Source organism: Netta rufina, assembly GCF_964035555.1.
Source record: "Netta rufina genome assembly, chromosome: 25".
Classification (NCBI taxonomy): domain Eukaryota; kingdom Metazoa; phylum Chordata; class Aves; order Anseriformes; family Anatidae; genus Netta; species Netta rufina.
Window position 1 is genome coordinate 4,468,283 of NC_140149.1, and position 25,137 is coordinate 4,493,419.

Consider the following 25,137-nt stretch of genomic DNA (forward strand, 5'->3'; position numbering starts at 1 on the left):
TCAAGGTGCCTCGTTGGAGGTGGCTCCATTGCCTTTGTTGACGTAAAAGGGGCGGTAATGTGACTGCAATGGAGAATTTGGGGCATGTGAGTTTGACCTACCTTCTTTTTTCCTGACCGCCTACACTTCACCCAAGCGTATGCATCTTAACACGCTCCTATCTTAACACCTTCAGCCTCCCGTCTTGCGGAGAGCACCACCTCACCTCGCTGCTGGAGCGATCAAATGCAAACGGTGTTGCTTTTTGATTTGCACATATGCTTTGCATAGACTTCATTCCTAAGCCAAATGAGTCTGTGCATGATATAAAATCTCAGACTGTGACTCACGGCTTGATGAGAGGTTTCTGGGAGAAGAGGAATGTCACCTCTAATTTTATGCTTCTGACAGTGCCTTTTAATTGCTCGCTAACCTGAGAGCTCATGGGAGTTTTCACACTTCATGCCGTGCACAGTTATGTGAGCGATGGACTGGCTTGCACGGTGTTTATTTGTGCTTCCTGGCTGGAGAGCCAGAATTCCTGTGCATGGAAATTCTCACACAATGGTGCATTGTTTATTTGCACCTCCACATGTTGCGGGGCCCTGCATAAATATTTGTGTAAACAGGAGCATAAGCGGAGGAGACACAAGGGCAGAGCCTGGAGGAATTGCCATTTTCCTGTCTCTCCAGCTCTATTTACCACAATCCCTAGCTGTCTGTCTTCTCATCAGGACCTACCTCAGGAATTTCATGCTTATCTGCACCATTACAAATAAGCAACACGTGGCAGAGGTGTGTTGTACAGCCTGGTGTTGGCTGGGGATGACTGCAGAGCACAAAAGCCCCTTTATTAGCTAACAGTGCTTGTTGTTTGCACCGTTCAAGGTGAAATCTTTAGCCTGGATCTACCAATACTGGGGCAATCAACCGATTCCTCCCGTCGTCTTTGTTGTTCCCTGCATTGCAGTGCTTTAAACTCGAGGATTAACCTGTGTTGCTCCTCCGAGAAGCAACTCAGAAAAATGCTGCCTTGGACACTGCCCTTGAGAAGCACCAAAACATCCCGAAGCATCTGTGAAAATGAGGATGTGCTTCCATCGGTGGTAGACAAGGCAGTGAGGAAGCACCTCGGTGTTGCAGCATCTGATCTGCCTTAGGTTTGATCTCCTGCCTGGATCTCACTTGCAGAAGGTGTCCGTATGGCTGGGTGCAGTACACCAGTTAATGTTGGGCATGGCAGGAGCCTGGAGGCTTGGGCAGAGCAAATCCAACCCACCCTGCTGCTCAGTGCTGACTCCCAGTACCTCCTGCTCAACGCTCCTTTTTGGTGAAATTCTTTTCATTTTACGGCTTCGATTTCCAATCTAATTAAGAGATGCAAGGGAGGTGGGGGCTTCATTTTAAAGAACTCCCTGTGGGCTAAAAAGACATTCCTCCTTATACAGCACAGCCCTTTGTAAAAAATCATGTTTACAGACCTTTTAGAGTGTGTATTGCTTAAATACATGTTTAAGACTATTTTTAAAGCTAGATTATTGGCCCAATAGGCCATAAAAGCTCCTGCAGAGCTCCTGCAGCCTGGAGTGTATATTTCTATTTTGGGACTTTTTAATGCTCGTATTTATCAACTCAATTGTTAGGTTCAGGGATATCTGGTGAATAGAGGCTATAAAAATAAAATGGCCACTACAAGTGTATGCATGAGAGGGACAAAAAGGCCAGTGACGTTGTGGAGAAGTTAGCCAGGCTTTCTCTGGGGGGGGTTAAGGCAAATTTGGATTGTGTTCACAGAGCACAGCATGCTCATTGCCAGGCAGTGTGGATATTTTTGCTAGGGAGACCATACTCACAGCCACCAGACACCAATGGTAATAGAAACTTGACTTTCCTGACCAGATTTCCCAGTGTAACAGCCCCGTTAGGGAGGACAGGCTGGCATCTAAAATCCCAGGGTGGGATCTCCAGCTGGGCACACACACCATGAAGCAGTGGCTCTTTTACAAAGGTGGGGAGCAAACACAAGGCAGAGGAGATACTGCAACAAACTGCTGTTCCTAGGAGATATGCTTTGCTGTCACACACTCAAAGACTCAAGGCTGGATTTTCTGAACCTGCTCCAGGCTGTCCAGGAACATCCCTGTCGCTGGCATTCATCTGCTGGAGGGGCCTTTTAAATTTAGCAGACATAGAGCTGCAGTCCTTGAGCAGCCACTTGCTAACTGCCGTGTATTTTCTCTGTTTTCTTACTCCAGCACGAGAATGCCATCAATTCTTGACCCTCTCCTTCTTACAAGTCCTATTTCCAGGGAGCAGTAAATAATCTTTCACAAATGTATAATGAGAATTCAAAAAATAGATCTCAGCTGTGGAGATGAGGGCAAAATCTCCATCATCTTAATTCAGATCATGCAAGATCTTAATGCATCACGGTGCAAAGGGATGTTACGAACAAGTGGATGAAGTTATGTGGCTATGCATTGATTATCTGTTAACTGTGTGAATGTAAGAATAGAGGACCTAAAATACTACTGTACTCTGGCCCTTGTAGTGTACTGTTACCTGTTTTGTGGTAGCAGTGGAAAATGAGTGATTTGTAACTGTTCTGGTGATTTATCATCACTGTCTGACCTCTCATCTTTGATATTGTCAGCTCACTGAGGGATGTAATTAGTATGATCCTTTTATATGGTTATCTGTGGCGTTACACAATTAGTGTTTTCGAGATGTCACAGACCACTAAGAGTACACAATATCCACGCAGGGAGGGAAAGTTCTGCAGATCCCAACATGTCTGCTGTAATATTTGTAGAGCTTTTGGAAGCCGGGATCAAATTCTAGACCAGGGCAAAATCCTTTCAAAATGTCATTTTGAAATATCGATTATTCCTACGACCCAGAGCTGTGGTGGCAAGGGGATTAATCTGTATCCCTGTCTGGATGCAGCTAACCACAGGAAAAACAGCAGAAGCTGCTGACCTGAAGCTTCTGCTTTCCCATTTCCAAAGGACCCCAGCCCTGGTCCCTGGAGCCTCAGGTATCCTGAGGACAGGTATTTCTCTTGCTGAAGCTGTGCACGTGCTTTCACACCAAGGGTATGTTTCTTACCAATACAGACTGCTTGGAGGATTTCCACGTCTGTGGTGTCACCTTTGCAGACTGATGTCTCACTATCGAGGGATAAGCTGTGACAACAGAAAAGAGCCTGTTACAGGTGGGTCCCTGACACCATCCCCGCCTCCCCTCGCAAGCATCGAGGCAAGCAGCAGGACTGGACGTGCCACGTAATTAGTATTGCACTGCTTGGCATGGAAATGCAGCCGTTCCTGGGGTAGGACACAACAGCCATCGGACAGGGGCCTGCTCCACCGCCCAGCCGGTTGGGAGAAGGGAGTGAAGAAGGGCTGGCTAATTAAAATGTCTGAGGAATGCAGGGAGGCGGAATGCAATCAGTCCAATTAAATTTAGGCCAAGTCCTGAACTCAGCACTCTGACTGCTGCGAAGAGCACTATAGGCTATTTAATTAGTGCAAAGAGCCGCGGCCTGGGTTTCATGTCAGAAATTAATGACAGTACCTCTGGCAGTGCGATAAGCCCTAGCCCCCTCCTGCTGCACCAGCTCAGCTCTGATTCAGGACTAATAGCAACCCTGCTGCATCACAACCCGCTGCAGCACTGCCGGGTGATGGGCTTTGGGCTTTCCCCACCACCTCCCAGCTGCAAATTAATCGGGCCTGACTCTGCTTGGCAGGTGCTGATGCTCTTGGATTCAGCCCTTGGTGCCCTTGAACTAGCTGGCAGTGCAGAAAGAGGATTAGGAGGCAGTGGATGGGGGACCCTGGTTCAGATGAAGGAGGATTGGCAGCTAGCACATGTTTTTTTTAAAGTTTGTGCTCCATGGCTGTTATTATTTTAGGGTAATAGCTGTTTTGAGACCCTGATGAAGCTAGGGGGTAAAGGAAATTAATCTCACGTTCTAGTGTCCCTCTCTCCCTGGTTCCTATGCATCTAAAATCATCTAAATTCTCATCTCTACGCCTTACAAACAAAATTAAAACCCCCTCCAACTACTCCCTAGATAAATCCACACTATACTAAAGTCCTTTTGCCCTGGTTCAGGGCTGTGTGGTGCTCATCTGAGAGGCTGACAGCCCGGGCAGGAGAGGTGGGCCAGCTGCAGGACTGCTCCAGTCCCCCTCGCGGGAGGAATTTATGTTAAATTCCTTATCACCTAAACGAGGAGCAGGAGGAAGGAGGGGAAAAACCAAATGCCTAGTACCGGTCTTAGTGAAGAGGCTCCCATCAGACTGTTTGCTGAAGTCACCGGGCGGATTCTGTCCCACCGAGGAGAACTGAAAAGGCAGCTTAGTGCCATTGCCTACTGGAAGATAGAAGAGGTTTTGTTATTCCACGGCGCTGCGTGCTGCACTGGGGAAGCCTAAGCACTTCAAAACACACCCTGTAAAACTACCTCCAGCCAGCCTGGGGGGAAATGGGAACTGGTGGCTTTGTCCCTGTTCTTTTCCTTAAGAAAAAGCAGATGAGAGTGGTGGGGTCCCGGTGTACACAGTGTGTGAAGTGTGTGAGTGTGAAGAGGTCCCAGTGCTCCGGGCAGGGAGGGAAGAACTTTTCTCTCGTGAGACCCAGAGTGCAGGTGTGACCAAAGAGCTTCCTTGCAGGAAAATTGCATCTCCAGATACTGGGGTAGCGAGGCCAAACTACACGGCTGCCAGAGCTCCCTTGCCTCCGAGCACTTGAGCCTTATTCAAAGCCCGGTGAAATTAAAGCAAGGCTTCCTCTCCTGGCCAACTTGGGGTCAGGCCCTGGATGCCAAAAGGAGTCTGAGAGCAGAGGCGATGAGAGGGAGAGAGCCCTGCTTGTGGCACGGGGTGCGGGGAGGGCTCAGCTGTGGCTGTGAGCCATGAGAGCTGCCCCGGCTTGGGCTGAGGGCTGAGTGGCCACGGATGCTCGTGGGCTGCCAGTGAATGAAGGCAGGAGTGTGAAAAAGCAAAGAAAAGATGGGAGAGAAAAGGGAAGGTGGGGAGCTGGGCAGAGAAAGCACGACTCGCTGCTGCTGGTCCACACCGTGCTACCACTGAACATCCCCTCCCCATCGTGCTGGTGCTGAACAGGGGGCAGGCCACATCTCTGAGAGCTTATGAGCTACGGGAAAGGTGTATGTGAGAGGGAGAAGAGCAGCGTTGTGCTTCTTAAACTGCCTGGGGGAAGCCACAGTCAGCTCCTGTTCCTGCCCCCAGCTCTGCAGCTCGCCTCAGACAAGTTGGTGTTGGCACTCCTGTCGCAGTTGAGTAGGTGTCTCAGGGGCTTTACAAACTCTTTTTCCATCTTCTTTTCACTGTTTGAACAACGAGGATCGGTGCTACCCGCCCCTCCTATACAGGCAGTGCCTAGAGCAGCGAGACCTGGGCGCTGGGTGTGTGCAGGCAGCGCTGCTGACCCCAGATGGCTTTTTGGGACAGTGACAGGACAGCTGAGAGGGGAAGCAGAGGGCGGTTAGACAGCTGGAAAGCTGTGGCACGGGGGGTTAGATCCTTTCAAACTGAAGGCGGAATTACCCGTACCAAGTGTTTCCTCAGTCGCTTGGAAGGAGGAAAATTCCCATGATCGTGGGTTGAAACTGGCTGTAAAACAAGAGCATCCAGTTCAGCAGTCGGCTCCTGGTGAGCTGGCTCCAAGGCCTGTGCCTGGCGTTGCTCTATGAAACAGTCCCCACCGTTTTGGAAGCAGCCCCAAAGCAGAAGTCCAGGTTCAGGGAGGAAAGCCTGAGCTTTTTCTCTACATTTTAGGGGCTGCTGAACAGACTTTGCAGCACTCACAGAACAAAATCCTCAGTGCTGCAGAGCTGCCTTTAGCCACATTAAATTGCCAACTTCAGTTTGCCTACTCGACGTGACTATTTGGCAGAGAGACCTGCAGGCAGAGGCTTGGATTTAGAGCACGAGAGGCACCAGCAGAGGAATGTTTCTTGCTCACGTGAACTCTCAGCCTCCGAGACAGGCATGTGCTGCAGGGGTGCACGCCGTGATGCAGCCTAGTGCTGCTGTACCCCTCTTGTGAGACATCAGACTCCCAGAGGAGCAAAAAACGTGATGAATGCTGTGAGCTGTTTTGCTGCCATCCTGTGGTCTGTGTTTCTAGTTCAGCAAGGTTTCTGTTGAAGCAGTTACCTCTCCCTTCCTACGCACCGAGTCCCTCCTGCTTATTTAAAGACCTGCAAAGGCACAACATGATCTTTCCAACCTTCCTCTGGCTTTGGCCAAAATGTTTGCAATGTCAGGAGAAGAAAGCTCACCAGAAGAGGACAGAAAGGAGCGTCGAGCAGTTTGTTCCCCAAATTTTAGGCAGCGTTAGAAGCCCTTTATGTCTCCCCTATGCCTCATTTTGTCATCACTGCAGATGATGGATGCTCTGTGATATTGTCTTTAACGACAAGAGCAGTGGAAGGGTCCTTAAATTTAAGCAGGACTGAAAGACCTACAGGGTCAGCTCAAGTCCAGGCAGTTTCTTGGTGTGGGCCACTGCAATTAGCACCAAGCTCTGCTCGGGTAGCATTCCTCAGCACTGCAAGCAGACGTGCTGCTGTGGCCTACGGCAGGACTTGCACTGATCCAACCCAGCAAGAAAAAGGGCGTGTTAGAAAACCATCACGAGATATTCAAGGATTCTGTGCACATTGTGCAATACAAAGGGTGGAGGTGGCCCTCTTTTTTTTTTTTTGTTTTTTCTTCCATTTTATGGAATTCCTTAGAAAAGATGCAATTGAAAGCATTTCTGGACTTCTACACAACACACTGCTAGGGGACAGAAAGCCCTAGAGGGTTAAATGATTATGGCTACAGTGCATTATTCATCAGATAATCCTTTGCTAGCCAGCATACAGGCTTAAGTGGGTCATGTCTCCTGTTTTGCCTACTGACTCATTCTGTTGCCAAAGTCCCCATCAGTGTGGTTGGAGCAGCTGGTTCCTTTCCATCACCGTGTTCCCATAAGGGATCGTTTTTGCACCCTCACCCTGGTGGAGAGCCCAGCCCTGCTCAGTCCCCATTTCAGCAGGGAGGGACTTTGTGTGCAATCACATGCTTTGTTTTTTTGGGTGAAGTAACTCGATCGGTAACAAATAGAGGACGAGCAGCTTTGGGAAGCAAAATGTGCCTGCTCTCAGGACAATGTAGGTGTGTGGGTGGAACAAGTGCTCCCCCAGCATTTGTATATTCAAAAGCCCATTGCAGGAAGCGATGGGTCACGGAGCTCCTTGCCAGTGTGCAGCGCTCACACACCTCTGCAGCTGTCTGCATCCAGAAAGTGGCTCCACTGGCTCTGATAACATGAAATAATAAACCCCATATCCAGCAGTCCTTGCTGATTTCCCCAGTCTCGTGGTCAGTCCTTCGGGAGGCTGGGATGCTGGGTCCCAGCTGGGAACCAGGGTGGCCCTGGTCGTGGATCTCAGCAGCTCACCCTCTGGAGAGGAGCAGAGGGGAATTTGGGCACCATGGCCCAGAGCAGCGAGCAGCCTGGCTGAACCATGGCACTACTGCAAATGGTTTCCTCCTCCTCTCAGCATGTCGGGTTTCAGCCTTGTCCCAGACACACGTGACAATTTGAATTTTGATAATTTAACCAGGATCTGCTCCCCATCCCCACGGCACCAGGCAGGGTTGCCCGCAAGCTGCTGGCCGTGGGCTGCTAACGGAGAAGGGCAGAGGGGAAATGCAGACAGAGGGCTCAGTGTTGGGATCTGGGCTCTCCCCACAAAGCCCTACCGCTGGCAGAGGCCATATCACACCCCACATGTGCCTTCGAGGGGTGCCACCACTAATTGCAGGCATTTTGGTTCACCCTGCCACGATCTGGTTGTTCAGAGCAGCAGCTGCAGACACCGGGAGCAAACCCAGGTGGGGCCTCGCTCGCCAGGGACCAGAGGAAATGTGGTCACTGATTTTGTGCCATGCTTTCTGCTCTGTCATTAACACAGGCGCTGCTTTGCCTAGGGCTGTATCACTCTGTGCTTCTCACTCTGGAGGTCCTGATGCTAATTTGGAAGTAGACAGCTGCCATTTTACAACTGAATGTGTTGAAAAGGGGCATTCGCTCATCCGGGAGTGTTCAGGCAACAGCAGGGCCATAAGCAAATCTCAAGGGCTCTTGTTGTCAGTGTAAGAAGTCAGAAAAGAACCCCAACCGCCTGCTTTTTTAGGACACATTACTCACTTCTTGCATCCTTTCCCTGCCAGGAAAAAAAAAATGTTTTCTGGTGAAAGTAAAATCTGAACTCAGATAAAGCCTGGTGTAGCTTTCACATTTGATAGCACACAGGGGTGAGATTCTGGTGGAGGTTAATGCTTACTTCGACCTGATAACGCGTGTTAAAACTCCCCTGTCTTCACAAACTTCCCTCCTGAACGAGTTCAGTTGTTCCAGCTCTCCTGCTAAGAGCCTTTGCTGCCTTGTTTGAGATGGAAAGGCAAAAACTGCTCAAAGCTTTGTAAGCTGGAGGCAAGACCTGGCATAAACAAATGCAGGGGGACCGATCGTGGTCCAGTCCAGATGGACAGCATTGAAATAAGTGAAGAAAACCAAATTTTGGGACAAACCACTATTGAAATTCCTTTCCTATGCTGAGCTCGGAAGAACGCTGGCCACCATTGGGCTGCCTTACCTTTGGGAGACAGGAACATGGAAAATCTCTTCAAGTTGTCGGGTTGGTTCCACTCGTAGTTGTTCATCATGAACCGGTGGTCGCCTGCGGGAGCAGAGCAGGAGCTGAGTGGCCTTGAGAGGGACGGCAGGAGGGGAAGGGGACAACAGGCTGGAAATGTGTCCTCGAGCATGGAGGGAGAGGTGGTGGCACCCTTTGGAAAAAAATTGCTCTACCCTTGTAATTCTATCTTTGTAACTTTGCCCTAGGACTTGCTGGCTGCCAGGTCGAGCAGCTCCTAAATGAACTGGCTGCCCAAAATTCTGGGATAAAAGAGGTTTAGCACAGCTGAAGTGTGAAGAGCGGAGGAACAGCCCTTCCGCTGAGATACGCTATCTCCTGAGCATCCACAGGGACACTCCAGGGCTGAGGCGTTTTCCGACCAAAGGACTGCTCTGTGGCTAAAATTGGATCCCACTTCAAAGGTGCTGGTTTGGGTTTGGCTGCTTTTGTGTGCTCAGCCTGTGCACGGAGCTGGCTCTCAACCAGCCCGTCTGGAACTGCAAGTAATGCAAGGCTGGAGAAAATCGGAGTGCTGGGAGGGCTCAGTGCATTGGTTTGTCCAAGTTTTAAAGATGCTAAACCTGAGCTGCAAACAGCTCCAGCTTCCTGGGCTTTCAGACAAGGATGTTTGGTTCAAGCTGCATTCAAAGTGAATGAATCCTACCCTTTTGCCAGGCATTTACACAGCCTGGTTTTGGTTCTCTGAGAATGATCCACAAGAAATGATGCTCTATCAGGTCACTTGCTCAGAAAAAAATAATATATATATATATATATATATATATATATATATATATATATATATACACACACACATATATATATATTAAGTCCTTAAGTTTTCTATAAATCTATTGTTCTCTGCAAGTTCTCTGTAAATTTGGTTCCCACACTTAGCTAGTTCAATTGTTTGAATCTTAAGTCACTGAACAAACTTTTATGTTATTTCTGCAATTTATTTCTGTGCTATTTAAACTCCCTGGATGCTCTCTGATTATTTGCCTCCTTGCCACACTACTAAGTAGGTACCTGTTATGACAACTGAAAGAAAGTGGATTCCCTTTGGAGTCTGCTATTAAGCAGGTTTCATTCCATTAATATAATATTTCTTCCTGGGATTTTTTTTTACACTAGAAGATCAAGCTGGCTGCAAATGAATTTGTTGCAGTGACTCAGGGGGAGTCTGAGTTAATTAAATCCATTAAGTAATTGTGGAGTTATTTCCTTGCAGTCACTAGATGCCGAGTGCTGTCCTCTTTCAAGTGTAACTGTGGTTTGAAAAACGGAGAGCTGCAAAGTTTTGGAGCTGCACCTTAAATAACATTTCCCAGCTGAGTGGATGCCACTGTTCTTCTCATTAGGCAGACTCCAAGCTGTGTCCATTAAATCCCCCATAAAGTTTCTGAAAGCGCCCAGGTTTCTGGCAGTGGTAAAGTGTCGCCCTGCTCAGAAGTGCTTTGGCACTTGATTCCCACGGATTTCAAGTGCCGTTGAGGATTTCAGCATCAGTAACATGGAGGGGAACCTAATTAAAAGTGATCAACTGATCAGGAGGTAGCCAGCCTTTATCTAGAGCTGCTGGAACTGAACATATGCATACTCTTGGGTTGTACAAATGGCCAAGTAAAGTGTATTTGCTTCAGGATTAGCAAAAATCTTTGACTGCAACGTGTTGTTGCCTAACCTTCAGAAGTGCTGTGAGTAGTTGGGTAGTTTGGAAATTCTGCAAAAGTCCAAGCGAACAAAGGAGAAGAAAGAAAAATGTACAAAAATGATTTTTGGATCATTTTCTTCCATCTACATGTATTAAGTTAGGGCCATATTTCTCAGCAAACCTTAGCATACGAAGTGTTGAGAATTTGACCGTGTATGCTGCAGTGGTTAATGCTGGAAAAGAAGTGATGTTCAATTTCTGCTCCTGTTTAAGTGTATGGGACTTTAAAAAGCTGGCTCCAGCTCTGCAACCTCAGCACTTTGAATGGGACTCCTGACTTTTCTCAAACATTGGTTCTGTGGACCAAAAATACCTTGTCTATCCAATTCATGTCTAATGGAAAACGACGGTGTTAGGTAAATGTTAATGAGCTGTTTGCAGTGCAGGCTCCTTGGGGCCAGGGACTCGCTCTTTCTCTCCGTACTGTAGGAAGGCAGCACACTGTCGCCTGATGAATACCTGTGGTTTTCATTACACGTTCACATGTACTCTGGGCCATGTCACCTTCATTCCTACTGCTATAAATTGTGAATGTCAGACAGGCTGGTTCACAGAACCCAGGCTCTGAAAAATGTTGTTTGTTCTCCAGTAATGGCTCCTGTGTTGTTCTGACCTGTGTGCATCTATTTCATAGGTGTTTTTTCTCTCTCTCTCTCTTTTTTTTCTTTTTTTTTTTTTTTTTCCCTCAGTTATTTCTTCCTCTCCTCATTTATTGTATTATCTTGTAATGTGCATCTGTCTTGTCTGGAAGTTGGACAGATTTGCATGACCGCTGCCCAGGAAAAATGTGCTGTATTAATAGGAGAGGATTGTTTAATGAGTGCTGTGAATCTGAATGAAATAACAGTGATCTCACAGGTTTGCAGCAGAGTTCCTCAGCTGCTGGTGCAGTATAAAATGGACTTGAAAGCTATTCTTGCATCTTTTTGAGTCATATCTGGACAGCAGGGTGCAATTTACCCTCGGGTTACCTATCCAGCTTCTTGACCTTTATTGCTCTGCTATCTGAGGTTCCACAATTATTAATAGACTATATCCTCATAGCAGCCCGGTGAGATAAGGCTTTATTTCCATCCCTATTATTCTTTAGTGCAAGAGGTCATTTAATGGGATTAAGTAACTCGCCCAAGGTTACAAAGGCCATTTTTGGGACAGCTGGGAAGTGAACTGTGGTTGTGGGGTCCTGGTCTGGTGCTCCGTCCTTCTGTCCTACGTGGGAGCTTTGTGCCTCACAAGTCCTCTCTGCAGAGCTAACTGGAAGAGGCAGAACTAACTGGAGGAGACAGATAGAAAGTGGGTTCAAAGGCTCAGAAGATTCCTTGCAGTGCTGTGGTATTGACCCTGCCCTCTCTATTTACATAAGAAAGATTACTCAGCCCTAAACACTGCTGAAATGCAGGACCCGTTGGGCACCCTGTGTTTGTAGGAAGCAAAGCTCTGCCCAGTGGGACCTGTGGAGCTGTGATCAGAGAGCTCTGCCTCTTCAATGTCTGGCTTAACCAAAATGGAGACCTTTTCACTGGAAAAAACTGTTACGAGACTTTCAGTGACAGGTGCTTGTGGGACATTTCATGTTTCTGGCTGAAACTTTCTGTTGTAAAATGATATGTGATAGCAGCACAGCAAATATGTTAACTGAGCTGGACAATAGATTTAGATAGATTAGTTTTACATATATATATATAAAAAATCAATCCTGCCTTCTCTATTTATTTAGTGAGCTACTGCATTGTCTTGATGTTGGTTGGGATCCCGTGGTCCCCTACACATGAGGTGCTTTAACTCCCTGGCAGGACAGCTGGCTCCATCCCTACCTATGGCTCTGCCTGGGGAGGGATGGGGCAGTTTGGGGTACTTTGGATACTTTACCGTTCTCCATGTGGTTCCTCTCGATGAAGTTGCGGCCCAGGTCTGCCTTGCAGATCTTCTCCACGTGCCTCATGCAGACGTTGAGGAGGTCATCTCTGAGCAGCCCCATAGAGGGGCTCATGCTCTCCCCTTCAAGCAGCACGCTGTATGTTGGGAGGGATGGAGGGGGGACGTAGTTCCGCATCAAAGCCCCAAACTCCTGCCAAAAAGAAAGGGAGAGATGTTACTGAGGAATACAAGATATACAGAGGCTAGATCCTGAGACTGGCTCCAAATAATATGAAGTGCAAAGGAGAATAGTGAAGACTGAGGGTGGAGCAGTCAAATGCTTTGACTCTGAGCTTTAGCCACAAAAAAATATATATAAATAAATAAAAGGAAAAAGACAAAGAAATATGAGAAGAAATATGAGGCGTTGGCATGCCTCTAAGTTCATTCTTCACCTACCAGAGCAGACATGCTTGAAATGTCAGGGCCAGTTCCTGACATCCATGTGCATTGAACTGGAGAAGATTGATGCTTCTTACACCAAATGGGGCTTTGTCCTTGGGACAAATCCCACCCTCATGGGAAAAGGGAAGGCAAATGAGATGTTTCTGACCTGGAGGAAGAGCACGGAGTCACTGATCTGGTGGATCTGCTCCCTGTTCTCCTTGTCCTCCCGCAGCAGCTTCGCCCTCTCTTCCAGCTCATCCACAATCTCCTTCACGTTCTCTGATGCAATCTTTTCCCTCTGGTCCAGGGCAGCCTTCACTTCATCCCTCTGCCTCTCCAGGTCACGGATCAGCTCTTTGAAATGCTGGTCTACTGTGGCTTTCTCGTTGGTGGTGTAGTTCTGCAGGGGGAAAGGGTCGGAGAAGGGGGCAGTAGAAGAGATGTGGGAGAGGGCAAGAGAAATGAGATGTGAAACTTCCAAGGAAGACACTTGATAACAGGGAGATGCAAAGGGGGATGTGTCCTGGCATTCTCAGCACCCAAGACAGTGAATATGGAGACTCTGGATATGCAAGTCTTAGCACCAGAAAGCTGTGCTGAAATAAATAATGTTAAATCTTGCAATAATTGTGTATATATATAATCTACAGTGCATGCTATCCTCGTCGTTATAAGAGCATATCTCTTCAATTCATGAACTGCACTCGTAGGTGTAAAAAATATGTGTATATATATGTTCATATGTAAAAAAAAAAATGTTTAACCTTCTAAATCATGGTTCTGGCTCCTCAAGGATTTACGGATGAAATTTCCTTCCATTCCAATGGAAGAAAAGTGCCGAAGCACTTTATACAAACCTGATCTCCACGTCCCTCTGAAATATTCTTCAGAGTGACTGTGGAGGTAACTATATTCAGAGCTAAAATTTCTAGGTCATATTTCCCATAATAATAATAGGAGTAGTAATAATAATAATAATAAAGCAGACGAAAAGCAGAACTGGCAAGCCAGTGTGTGTGCACCACATGAAAGGGAGAAGAACGGCTTTGCCTATTAATATTATGCAAATTCTCTGGGGTGTCTCCAAATAGTGTTTTCACTGCTCTATTCAGTTAGGGTGTAAATGAAAAAGAAAAACACCATTACTATATTCTAACCCTTCGTGTGGTTGAAAGGATTATAAAGAAGCCCTCCGTCAGTACGGAAATGAGCTATTCCATTATAAACAAGACAAATGCTGGTGTAACTGCATCTATTTCTGTTGCCTTATCTCTGCCTGGGCAATCCAGAGCCCTTCTGGAGTTTATTTTTGTAGGTGAGCTGGTAAGAAAGAAGCAGCACACCTTTGTTTCCGAATCAGCCTGGCTACAGGTGATGGGAGAGCTGTGGGAACCCAAGCAGGGATGTGTCCCGGGTGACTCTGTAAGGAGGCTGTGCTGCCGCCTCTTGGTCTCCTGCTGGGTGTGTTGCAGGATGAGCTCAGCAGGAGCTGTTGTTTCCAAGACTTGGAGTGAGGGAGTTTGGGAGAGTGACGAGGTAGGGACTAGGTGAGGAATGGAGTGAGTAAGAGCTGGGTATGTCAGAGACATTGAGGACAGGAGAAACAGAGAAGCGGACTTAATATCCCATACACACCTTGATGCGGTCCCTCTCCTTCTGCCACTTGTCCATTTCATCCTCTACCTCGATGATCTTCAGCTGCAGTTGCTCTTTCTGCAGTGAAAGCTCAGCCTGCGAGAAGAGGGGAGTCTCATGAGCAGGGGCAGAGGGTGGCCTGCTTCTAAGGGGTGCTGTGCTCCCACCGAGCACCCAGCCCTGAGCAGCAGTGGCTGGGAGGTGTGGGTTCCTGGCACTGCTCGAGACCGTGCTGACTGTGGACACCATCCCAGAGCTCCTGCCTGGGTCAAGAGGTTCAGTTCCCTCAGCAAAGCCAGCAGCAGAAGCACCCACCTACCCAGCTACTGTCATGGTGCTGCTTTAATCACTTTAGAGTCATTAGCTGGAGGGAGAAGAGGCCTGTTTCAAAATTCAGCTGTGTGTGCAGCGAAGGGCCCATCCCAGGGTGTGCCTCTGCAGCAATAACAGTTTTCATGTAATTACGGAATGACGTTTGACGAGTGTTGCAACAAGAGGACGATGCCTCCGGCAGGAATTCTGTTTAGACAGGATTGTGGATTAATTTGCTCTGAATTGAGAGCTTTCATGTTATGATGAAGCTGGGGAATGCTTGGAAAAATATATATATATAAGAAAAGAAAAAAAAAAAAAAACACAAAAGGAAGGGGGGAGGAGGCGTAGTCAACCATGCTTGGCTTAGATCAGCAACTTCACTGGGGTTCATTTGCATTTTGTTTTGCACTGCCTTCCCAGGGAAGCATGGCCCAGACATGGGAGAGGGTTGGTAGAGCTGGAGCCCAGGGCTGCCATGCACCTCTGGATCAGCACCTGGCTGCTGAGCTCAGCCTTGCGCCGTTACCTCCAGCAGCCCCTCCCTCCATCACTGCTTTTCACCACCTCCCTGCCCAGCAGATCATGCCAGAGCCTTTGTTTACGTGTCTCGAGATCTTTCTGTGTTTCGTGTGTGGTTGGTCGCAGCACGAGGGTAACTACGGGCAGTTTGGCTGTGGCACACATCCCCAGAGCTCTTGAGGAGCCGTGTATTCCACAGTGGAGATGAGGCGTATCAGAAAGTCTCTGAAAACCCACGGTACATGTGAGATCCTTTGGTAAATGCCTGCATTACCCAAAAGCACGTATATTAGGCCAAAAGTTAAGGCAGGGGAGATGAGGGGTGGATAAACCCAGCAGCTAACACGGTGAGGTCTCTGCTGTCAAAGCACAAGGCGTAGTTCCCACTGCTTTGCCACCAGTCCAGGAACATAATACAACATGAAAACCTGGGTCTCCTCTCCTGATCATGTTTGCCCTCAGGGGTGGGAGTTAAAAAGTTTTCACTCCTTCATTCAAGGAGTAGAAAGGAGCATCACGCCGTGAGGAGCAGGCAACGCAGTGTCAGCCAGCTCAGGCCAGGGAAATCAGCCCATCAAGGCTCTTGTCTTGGTGCCAATCACCCCGGTGTCTGAACATCCTCTTGAGCTTGAATCAAGCACAGCTGCAGCTGAGAGCCATTCTCTCTAGCTGTTCCAATTTAGAAAATCTCTATTTATAGAGGGAAAACAGTTTGATGGTGGTTGTATTGCCCTATGAAAGAGCAGAAAGGGCAAACAAAAAGGGTAAATGCACTCCAAGGTATCTCAGTGCCAGGAGAGCTGCATCCTTATACCATCATTGTAATTGCCCTTCTTTGTGGAGAGTTAGGAGACCATACACCTTGACAGCCTACGATAGCCAACTCTATGCAGCCATGAGGTCATATTCTACAGGGATTTGGGGCAGACATGGAAGGGTTTCATAGCACAGGTTCATAAGAGAGCCATGTGGATATCAAGATAAGAAAATTTGCTCTACTACTTATCAAGAAAGTAATGGCATGAGCTTGACCCTGCACTCTCCACATTTTCAAGACAGTGACTCAAAGGAATGCATACTTGTGTCCATTCACATGTGCACTTCAGCAAGACAAAAAAGTGTGCAACCATCTCTGCATGGCATGGAAATGTCATGAGATAAAAGCACTTCAGATCCAGATATCCATCCCACTCCAGTAACCAATCTGAGATCTTACAATGCAAGCTCTTCCCTTGAGCCACAGAGCTACATCCAGATTACTTTCATTGTTTGCAAAGTAAAAAGAAGTCTCCTGAGCAATAGAAGGACTTGTTCCCCTCCTTGTCCCTAACTATCAGGATATTCTCATGACAAAACTGTGAATGAAATCAGATAGAGAGGGGCTGAAGTTTTCTTTTGAGAAGGGCAGACATTTCACAGCCACATTGACGTTCCTAATCACAACAAATTTGAAAGGAAATGTCACTGGAAATTTTTCCAGATGCTGGCTGTAAGGTGGTGATAACAATATTATACTTTTTATGGTACTTTTTAATTAAGACGGGTCTCAAAGGAATTTTGCAAACTATTACTTGCTCAAAAGTGGTAGCTAACTCTTAACAGCTTGTTGGAGTTATAATACCCCTTCACCCAGAAAGGTAGTTTGGGTGCCTCTGGGATGGGATGTAACAACTATTTAAGATCAGCCCCACACTACAATTTAAAGTAAGAATTATGATTTGCAAATGGAAATTACAGAGATAGTTCCAATAGCCAGAATGCAAATCTCACAGTCATCCAAGTTCAGCTTGGGTTAAAACACCCATAATGAGGGCAAAAGGAAATACTAGTACAGACACCAGGCAAGGCAGGGGAGATGAAGGGAGGCTCTCCATTGCATGATGGCCCAAACACAAGAACTACTCTTACCAAAATTACCAGAAAAAGAAAAACAAACAAACATGAAGAAGAGGTCCAGGGAGACTATGGACTAGTACAGGAACTGGTGGCATGGAGGTAGATTCGGTAAGGAGAGACAGAGCACAACCAGGCATTCAGCAAAGATGATTTCATGATGGTTTTAGGCCCTGTTTGATCTAAGGTGGGATGGCAGATTGATTTACAGTAGGGTCTTCTCATCTTCATTCCCCATAAAGAAACTTCTCTTCTGGCTTCCTTCATATCTCTCAGATTTCCTTGGGCCCATAGTCCCCAGTCCCCCGCTACATCTCCCCACCCCATTGTGTGAGACTCAGGTTTAGAAGTTCCTAGTGAAATTTTATATAAGAGCTGCACCTATCTTTGGAGAGGTCACTACAGCGCAGAAATAAAAATAGCAGAGAAAAAGATCTAGGAAATACACATTTAAACCATTAAGTTTGACTCCAGCAAGCTGAGAAATGCTGGCACTGAGAGTCTTTGAGCTAAGAGAGGATCCCCTGCTACAGCCTAAATTAATTAGGACAGTCATGAGGCCTAAGTGAAAGTTCAGAATGTACACCTAAACATCCACAGCTGAACCCAGCCCTTGTGCTACAGGACCTGGAGATGTGAGATTATGACTCTTGCATCATGATGCAACTCATTTTTGCAAGGCAGCAATACAAGCATCATCATGTCTTAATGCTCTGGGAACCCAGTCCCTGAATCAGGAAACACCCCTGTGTCACCAGCCTGGGAGAGCTATGGTAATTACCCGACAGCAACAGCCAAATGCAATAATGAAGGCAGGGAAGAAGTGTTTAAACTAGTTATCCCAGTACAGGCCTTATATTGGAAATGGCATGGCTGAGAAATTAGTGAATTGCTTGTTTGAGATGATTTCTGCTGGATTTGCCGTAGGTTTTTCAGTCTAAGCTTGTGTTAAGCAGAGGCAGGTGTCGGTGGGCTGTGACTTCTGCAGACTCTGTCAACACCCTACAAAAATGCCAGTGGTAAGCATCCTATTTGAGACTGTAAAAGGCTCTCTGCTTTGCACAGTTTGAAGGAAGTGGAGGATTCCCACAAGCTGGCGGATTTTCCCTGTTTTCTGCTCCCACTGTAGAGGCACTAATGCAACAAACGTGCAAAGCTACTGTAAATCACATTTTTCTGCCAGGCCAGGCAGAACGGTGTGCAGGTAGCCGCACTGCTGCTGTGGGAAGAGCATTTATTTTCAGCTGTGTCCGCAGAGCAGCCACAGCTGGTATAGATAAGGTCTTGTGGCCACACCGTGCCCTAGTGGGAAATCGTTCCCATCAGTGGGAAAGGTCAAAAATCCTTCCACACATCAGCACGCTGCTGTGTGCTCCATATTCAGCCAGAACAATGCCAAGAAGGCCCAGATGGGAACCCCTCTGCATCATCTCTGCGGATGGTTGCCTTCAAAGCCTCCTTTAGCCTGTGAAATCTCCCCTTTTACAAGTTGGCTCCCCTTTCACAAGTGGCTCCGTTGCAGCCAGGAACACCCAGCTCCCGTTCCTGCCCAGCGGTTCTCTGCTGCCTCTTTAAACCTGCTGCACGGCATGAACTTTTCTTTAAAGGTAAAGAATTAAAGGGGAAAAAAAAAATATCAAAGTGCTTTTCGCTAGATCTGACCCGACACGCTGAGTAGTGAGGCTGGCGATGGAGAGTAACGCCAGGTTATTTGCAGCCCTGTGGCTGGCAGGCATACGTGGAGTTGTCTCCTTCTGAGAACAGGCCTGTAAAACAGGTTCTGAATGAAGGATCCCCTTCCAAAATGAAGGATGCTGTCTGCAAGGGGGGGCTCCAGTTCTGCTGGTAAATCAAGCTGGCCAGAGGGGTTTATCTGAGTGTACAAGCTGCTATTGACAATTCTCACTTCTCAGTAGAGTGTGGTTATTACCCAGCCTCAAGGATTTTTTTTATTTTTTTTTTGTGGTCGTTTCTTGTGCTGATTCTGGGGGTCATTACTCATCCTTTAAATCTGTAGCAGGAAATAAATGCAAAGTGGATCTGGGGAAGGCACTGGAGTCTTTCTTTGTAAAATAACAAATACTGCTGGATAGAAACTCAGAAAATACATCTCCATCCTCTGTGCTCAGTTGTCTCTGTCTGACCCCTTGAGCCTTTCTCTCTTGGCCGCTCAGCACCATGCCAGGAAGGGCACGAGAGGCTGTCACCCTCTGGAGGGGGGTGCTGCTGTGCTCCCCCTGTGCAGAGATCCCACGCTTTGCACTGCCTGCCTAAATTCCCTAACCAGGGGGTGACTGCATGCTGGCTTGTTTGCATTCCTCTCCTCTTAAGCTGGGCTGTCTGTCTGCATTGTGGGGCAAACCCGACACTGCAATACAGTAGTATTTATATATCTTTGCTACAGGCTTGTAGCAGGGATAAATTCATGAAAGACACCGTAATGTGCATTAATTCAGCAATATGGAAGGAATAGGAGCACAATGTAACATACTACATGACACTTCTGCAACCAAATTGCCAAGCACCCAGGCTAACTGCCAAGTTTCAGATCATCTCAGCATGGAAATCCCCCAGTTCTGCAGGAATCCCCTCCAGGTGTGGCATCACAGTATGGCCAGGGACTGGGAGATCCTTGCAGATAAGCCAGGTGCTCCTTGGCACTGAGTAGAAGTACAGAGCTGTGTTCTGGTCACCAATCGAGTGGTACATCTAGCAAGTACTGAGGCAGCAAAGCTCCCCTGGAGCTGCTTGGGTGCCAAAAACAGAGCAGGGCTGGGGTTGACCTGGTGTGGGGTTTGTGCTTATTCTTTCCACAAAGGCAGCAGCACCGGGCGCACTTTGCCACTCTTCCAATTTGTGGTTGCATTCTGGCTCAGCTGATTTGCAAGACTTGAAAAGGAATAGGTGGTGCACACAAGGGCCTTGGAAATGCCCATTCCTCTTTGTGGTTCTTGCTGAGCTGTATTCTTCACTAAGGGTGAATACATCAGGGCTAGGAATAAACATTTGTAAGCAACAGCTATCCTGTGAATTGCTTTTGTCTGAGTGAATGCTCGCTCAGGTTACAACACGATCACAACTCCTTGCACATGTCTATGATTCATTGATAAAGCCCTAAATCCCCTAGGCTTAGCAGCAGCAGAATCAGCACAGGAAAGGCGTGGACCTAGCGAGAGTAACGCAAATACTCTGAGAGACAGATCAAACACCATTTAAATCTCAGTGAAGGTTCCTCTGCCCAGATCTGCTTCCCTGTTCACAAGCAAGGTGTTGTAGGTCCACCCAAACACAGGGAGAAGGCTCTGGCCAGCTTTGGTTCCTCAAGGGAGCAGCTGTTAAATTCTCAAAGGAAAGGGCCAAGGGGAATTGGACAACCTGGTAGACACTAGGCACAGCTTTATGAAGGTTAGGCATACACTGCGGAGTATTTCCGAGCTGACATCAAAACACAAGAACAAACAATCATGAAACAAACAGCGGGCGAGCAACCCCTGCAGGAATGTCTTGAAGAGGGACTGTCTGAGACATGGAAGAAGCCTTGTCTGGTTTCAATAAGGCTTCAAGGTGGAGATGGCATTGGAAGAACAAACCAAAAATTGTGCACAGGAAGACAGAGAAGAGCTCTAAAAAAGATGCTCCTCCAGCCCAGCCTCATGAGTTAAATCTTCCTAGCACTGTAGAGTTAAATTGTTCCTCTGCGTTCAGGGTAACTGCAGAATTTCCATGCACAGGTACTTGTATGTGCCTGTTCACCACATCAGAGCTCTTGCCTGGGCTGTGATTAAGACTGGGATTTAGCAGGTCTCAGTGCCCATCCAGTTCCTGCCATGGGCTGGTTGTGTGACTCTAGGCAAATTGTTTTATGTTACCGTTTCATTGGGCTCCTTTCTGTAATCTCTTCTGTCCTGTCTGGAGAGATCAGAAGGTCTCCAGGCCAGGACATGCTTTTGCTACAGATGCGTGCAGCACTGAATTGTGGTGAGACCCTGATCTTTACTGAAGCTAGTGGAATAATCTTACATCCACCCAGAAAGCAAACAGCATGGGACTTTAGGCAAACAAAGGTGGGAGACTTCTCATTAGTGAGCACTGGTTCCCATACCAGTCCCATCCCTTTAGATGTCCATCTTCTGAACCTATTGTAGTAACACTTCAGGGAAAATTAAAATGCTCTGTGTTTGCACCAGGTTTTTTTCTTCATCTAAGCTTCAAAAGGCTCTTCCCATAGGTGGGGCTCAACATCATTATCTCCATAACAGAAAAGACAAACAAGAAAGCAGGAGCTCGCTCCAAGAAGCTGAGATTGCAATTTTCTGCAGTAACCGCAAACCGGAGCCGCCACTGATCGCACTCTGGGGGTCCTGAACTTGAGCAATGCCCACCTTGCTGGCTGGGGGCAACGCTACACAAACACTGTCAAAACCTGAGGCAGAGTTTTGGAAACTGGAAGGAAACCAGGTTCTCTACCCCACCTAATGACCTGGTGCACAGCCCCACGGCTATGCTGCTGGAACCAGTCTTAGAGGAATGACGGTCCCATTGCAGCAGAACCTGTGCAACATCAGTTCTCCACCAAATGCTCCCCATCCACCACCCTTCCATCCCAAAATTACACTGAACCATGATTTTAGGAGACTGTAGGCTTGAGAACAAAAGCCAAGGTGTAACATTGAGACCCGTTGAAAAGGCCGCTGGGAACACTCAATAAAAAGAGCATTACCTCTTTACCCGCTTTCTCGATCTCCACCGTCACCGTGCTGTGGTTCTTGTGCTCCTGGAACATGCAGAGGTAGCAGATGCACATCTGGTCTGTCTGACAGAACAGCTCCATGGTCTTCCCATGCACAGGGCATTTTCTTGCTTCAAAGTCCCTGATGGGGTCCAGGAGCTGGTGGTCCCGGAAAGCCGCTCCCTCCAGGTGGGGCTTGAGGTGCAGCTCACAGAAGGAAGCCTGGCACACCAAGCAGGACTTCACGGCCTTTTGCTTGTTGTCGATGCAGGAATCGCACAGCACATCCTCCAGCTTCACCCTGGGCCGCGACCCGGCTGCTCTGTCGGGCACCTTGTTGAAGGTGGCTCTTCTCAGGTCCCCGGTCTCCACCAGAGGCAGGGAAGACTTCTTCATGTCCCCCATCTGCCCGCCGGAGAACAGCGGCTTCCTCCCTTCCCCTTCGTTAGGCAGGAAGCTCTTTTTGGAATCCAAGGAGAAGAGGGACTTCCTGAGGTCGCCTTTATCTGCAAAGGAGAGGGGGGGTCTCCTCATGTCTCCTATCTGTCCGCTGCCGTACTGCATCTTCTTCGAGTCTGCCGAGTCCATGCTGAAGTAGGTTGATCTCTTCTCATCGGATGACTCCACAAACTGAATGATGGGCCTCTTCCAGTCACTCCCAGAGAAGAGGGAGCTCTTGATTTGCCCCGTCTCCAGAGAAGTACCGCCAGTGCCCTTCATTGGCTCCTTCTCCCCTCCGCCAGGGTTCGTGGTCTTCTTCACTTCTTCATCTTTTTTGGGGGCGGACGGGCTCTTCACATCCTCTGCCTTGCCGGCGGTACCATTTGTCCTTGCTGCGCTCCCCGTTTCCATTGTCTAAACAGGGCGAATTGGTTGGCTTTGCTGCTCGGCCCCTTCTCCGATTCCCGTCTCCCAGCCCTCTAGGAAGCGGCTCCGTCCGCGTGCCTGCCCGCGGTCGTCCCAGCAAGGAATGACGGTGGAATGCAGGAAAGTTTCTGCCCGAGTGACGCACCCGGAGCTCCTGCAAGGAGGAGGAGGAGGAGAAGGACGCCCGGATTATGCTAGGTAGGGGCAGGGAGAAAGGAAGAAAGAAACAGACGTTACCAGGGATCAGAAGCTACAGCTGTGCAGTTAATTATACAAGGCGGTCCACACCCAGGAACATTCTTGTCTAACCAGGTTTGGGAGGAAGGGCTGTTTATATACATAGAAATGCTTGGAAAAAAAAAAAAAAAAAAGTCATTTTCATTAAGATGTAGCAACCAGTTCTACCGCTTGTTTCAAAAATAATTTTGCTCGTTGTTGCCAGGAGCTGAGGTTACCTCCTTGCAGAGATGGGCAGGGTCGGAGAGACCATGAGATGCCGAGGATGGGTTTGTTAACTGGGTCATACACATGCACAAAAATAATTATGGTTGTAATTAAAATGAACGCCTAGAATAAAGCATTCTTAAACTGGGCTCCCCCCAGGGCTTACTGTATTCACTGGGAGAGGGAGGGGAAACATGGATAATACCGGGTTTAAAAGACCCCTCTTACCTTTATTTTGATTTTGATGTTGGGTTTGTGCGAGGTCCATCCACCTGGACCTGGGAAGAGCCAACCCGTGTATTAGGGGAACATAGCAAACCCAAAATAAAACTCAGCCAGAGTCCTGTTTTCCCACAGGCCATGTGATCCCCACTTAGGTGACTAATAGAATAACCCCCACTGCCTATTTCATTGCCTGCTCTCAGTAAAATACGGGTTCAAGTGTGCCTTCTGCAGCTCTTCCCATAAACATCCACTGAACTGAGAGACACATACCTGGGAAATGAAATGTTCTACAACTAGATGGCCAAAATATTTCATGCAAGAACAAAAGAAATGCAAAAGAGTTTTTAAAATAAGTCTTTCTCTCTCCATTAGCTGTATTCCTGGAAAATGCTAAACTTCTTGCCCAAAACAAATATATTCAGATAAAACAAGTTAGGTGGCTTTATTTTTTCTCTTCCTCTGCTTTTCCCTTCATTTTTCACCTCCCCGACTGGCAAAAAGAGGGTACATTGGATGGGAGATTCAGCAAAATCATTTCAAAGCTCATGAAATGTTCCTTTCATTAAAAAAAAAAAAAAAAAAAAAAAAAAAAAAAAAGTCCACACCCCATAATGGTTCGTATTCAGCCAACTGGAATCACAGATTTCAGAAGAAAAAGGCTCTTTATCAGCACTGTTGAATTCCATTAACTTCAAAAGAAGGAGGTGGACCCTACACTCATTTCATATCAATGTAACACAGATTATGCTCTGAACTTCAGTGAGATTGCTCTGAGATTAACACCCAGGCTGTAAATTAACCATGCTTAAGATTCGTGCTTAATTTTTTTTTTTTTTTTTTTCCAGAATGGAATGGTGTTACTGCTGGGGAATGTGATTTTTACCCTGCAATAATTTCTCATTAGAAATCTGTAGCAGCCCCCCTGCTGGAAGTGCTCTAAGCAGTAAGGGCAGGATCCAGGTCTGTGCTTTGCAGCCTTTTTTTAGGTGTGGAGGAAATAGAAGTGCAGCCCAAAACAGAAACGGCGTACATTTTGGATCTGATATGAGAATGAGATATCCAGGAAGCACCAGCCTTATAGATATGGTTTATAAGGGCTTTGTCTATGCAAAAATGAGAGAAAAAGAAAGAGGGAAAAAAAAAAAAGGCCTTCAACTGAGCTGCATTTGGAATGCTGGCCCTCTTGCTGCCTGTTAGGACAGTAGTAGTTATGGCTTGCTCTGCATGGGAAATAATTCAGAATACACTATTGTTTTGGAGTAATAGTTGATGGGAAATGCTCCCCTTTTGAAGTGATGTCTAATGGACAGGTTTTTATCAACAGGACCATAGTCTCTCTTGACTCAGAAGTCATTCGCTGGGGTAGGAAAGGGCAATTCTACTTTTTAAAAACAATGCTCATAAAAGGAAGAGATTGGCCGGCACATCCATACATACGTATTTCTTTCCTCTTGCCTTCCCAGGCTGAGCTGATCTTTATAACATCAACAGTCCTGGAGATCTCCAAGTAATTAAAAATACTGGAGGGTGGAGGCGCCTGTTCTCACGTGTACAGAAAAGGCTCAGCAGAGCTTTTCCAAGCCACCATTAATACCTAGGAAACAAAAAATATCTATATGAAGCGATCTGACTTGGAAAAGGAATGCCTTTGTTTCTCTAGCTTTCCCGACTCCTTGTTATTTTTTTGGACTACTTAAGGCAGACAAAAGCTTAAGGACTGATTATTATTTTTTTCATCACAGTTTTACCAATGCAAATGCAAAGTAAATGAGTTTAATGCAGCTCTCCCAG

At 47.2% G+C, this 25,137-nt stretch overlaps 1 protein-coding gene across 1 annotated transcript; it reads right to left on the reverse strand.

Moving 5' to 3' along the window:
* TRIM29 (tripartite motif containing 29) lies at window positions 1-22,662 on the reverse strand (the record flags this gene model as incomplete). Its single annotated transcript, XM_084301551.1, has 9 exons — window positions 1-63; window positions 3,088-3,164; window positions 4,259-4,360; window positions 5,556-5,621; window positions 8,660-8,743; window positions 12,285-12,483; window positions 12,886-13,119; window positions 14,355-14,450; window positions 21,802-22,662. The coding sequence occupies 9 exons, from the start codon at window positions 22,660-22,662 to the stop codon at window positions 1-3; spliced, it is 1,782 nt and encodes a 593-aa protein (XP_084157677.1).
* Between the last annotated feature and the right edge of the window lie 2,475 nt (window positions 22,663-25,137).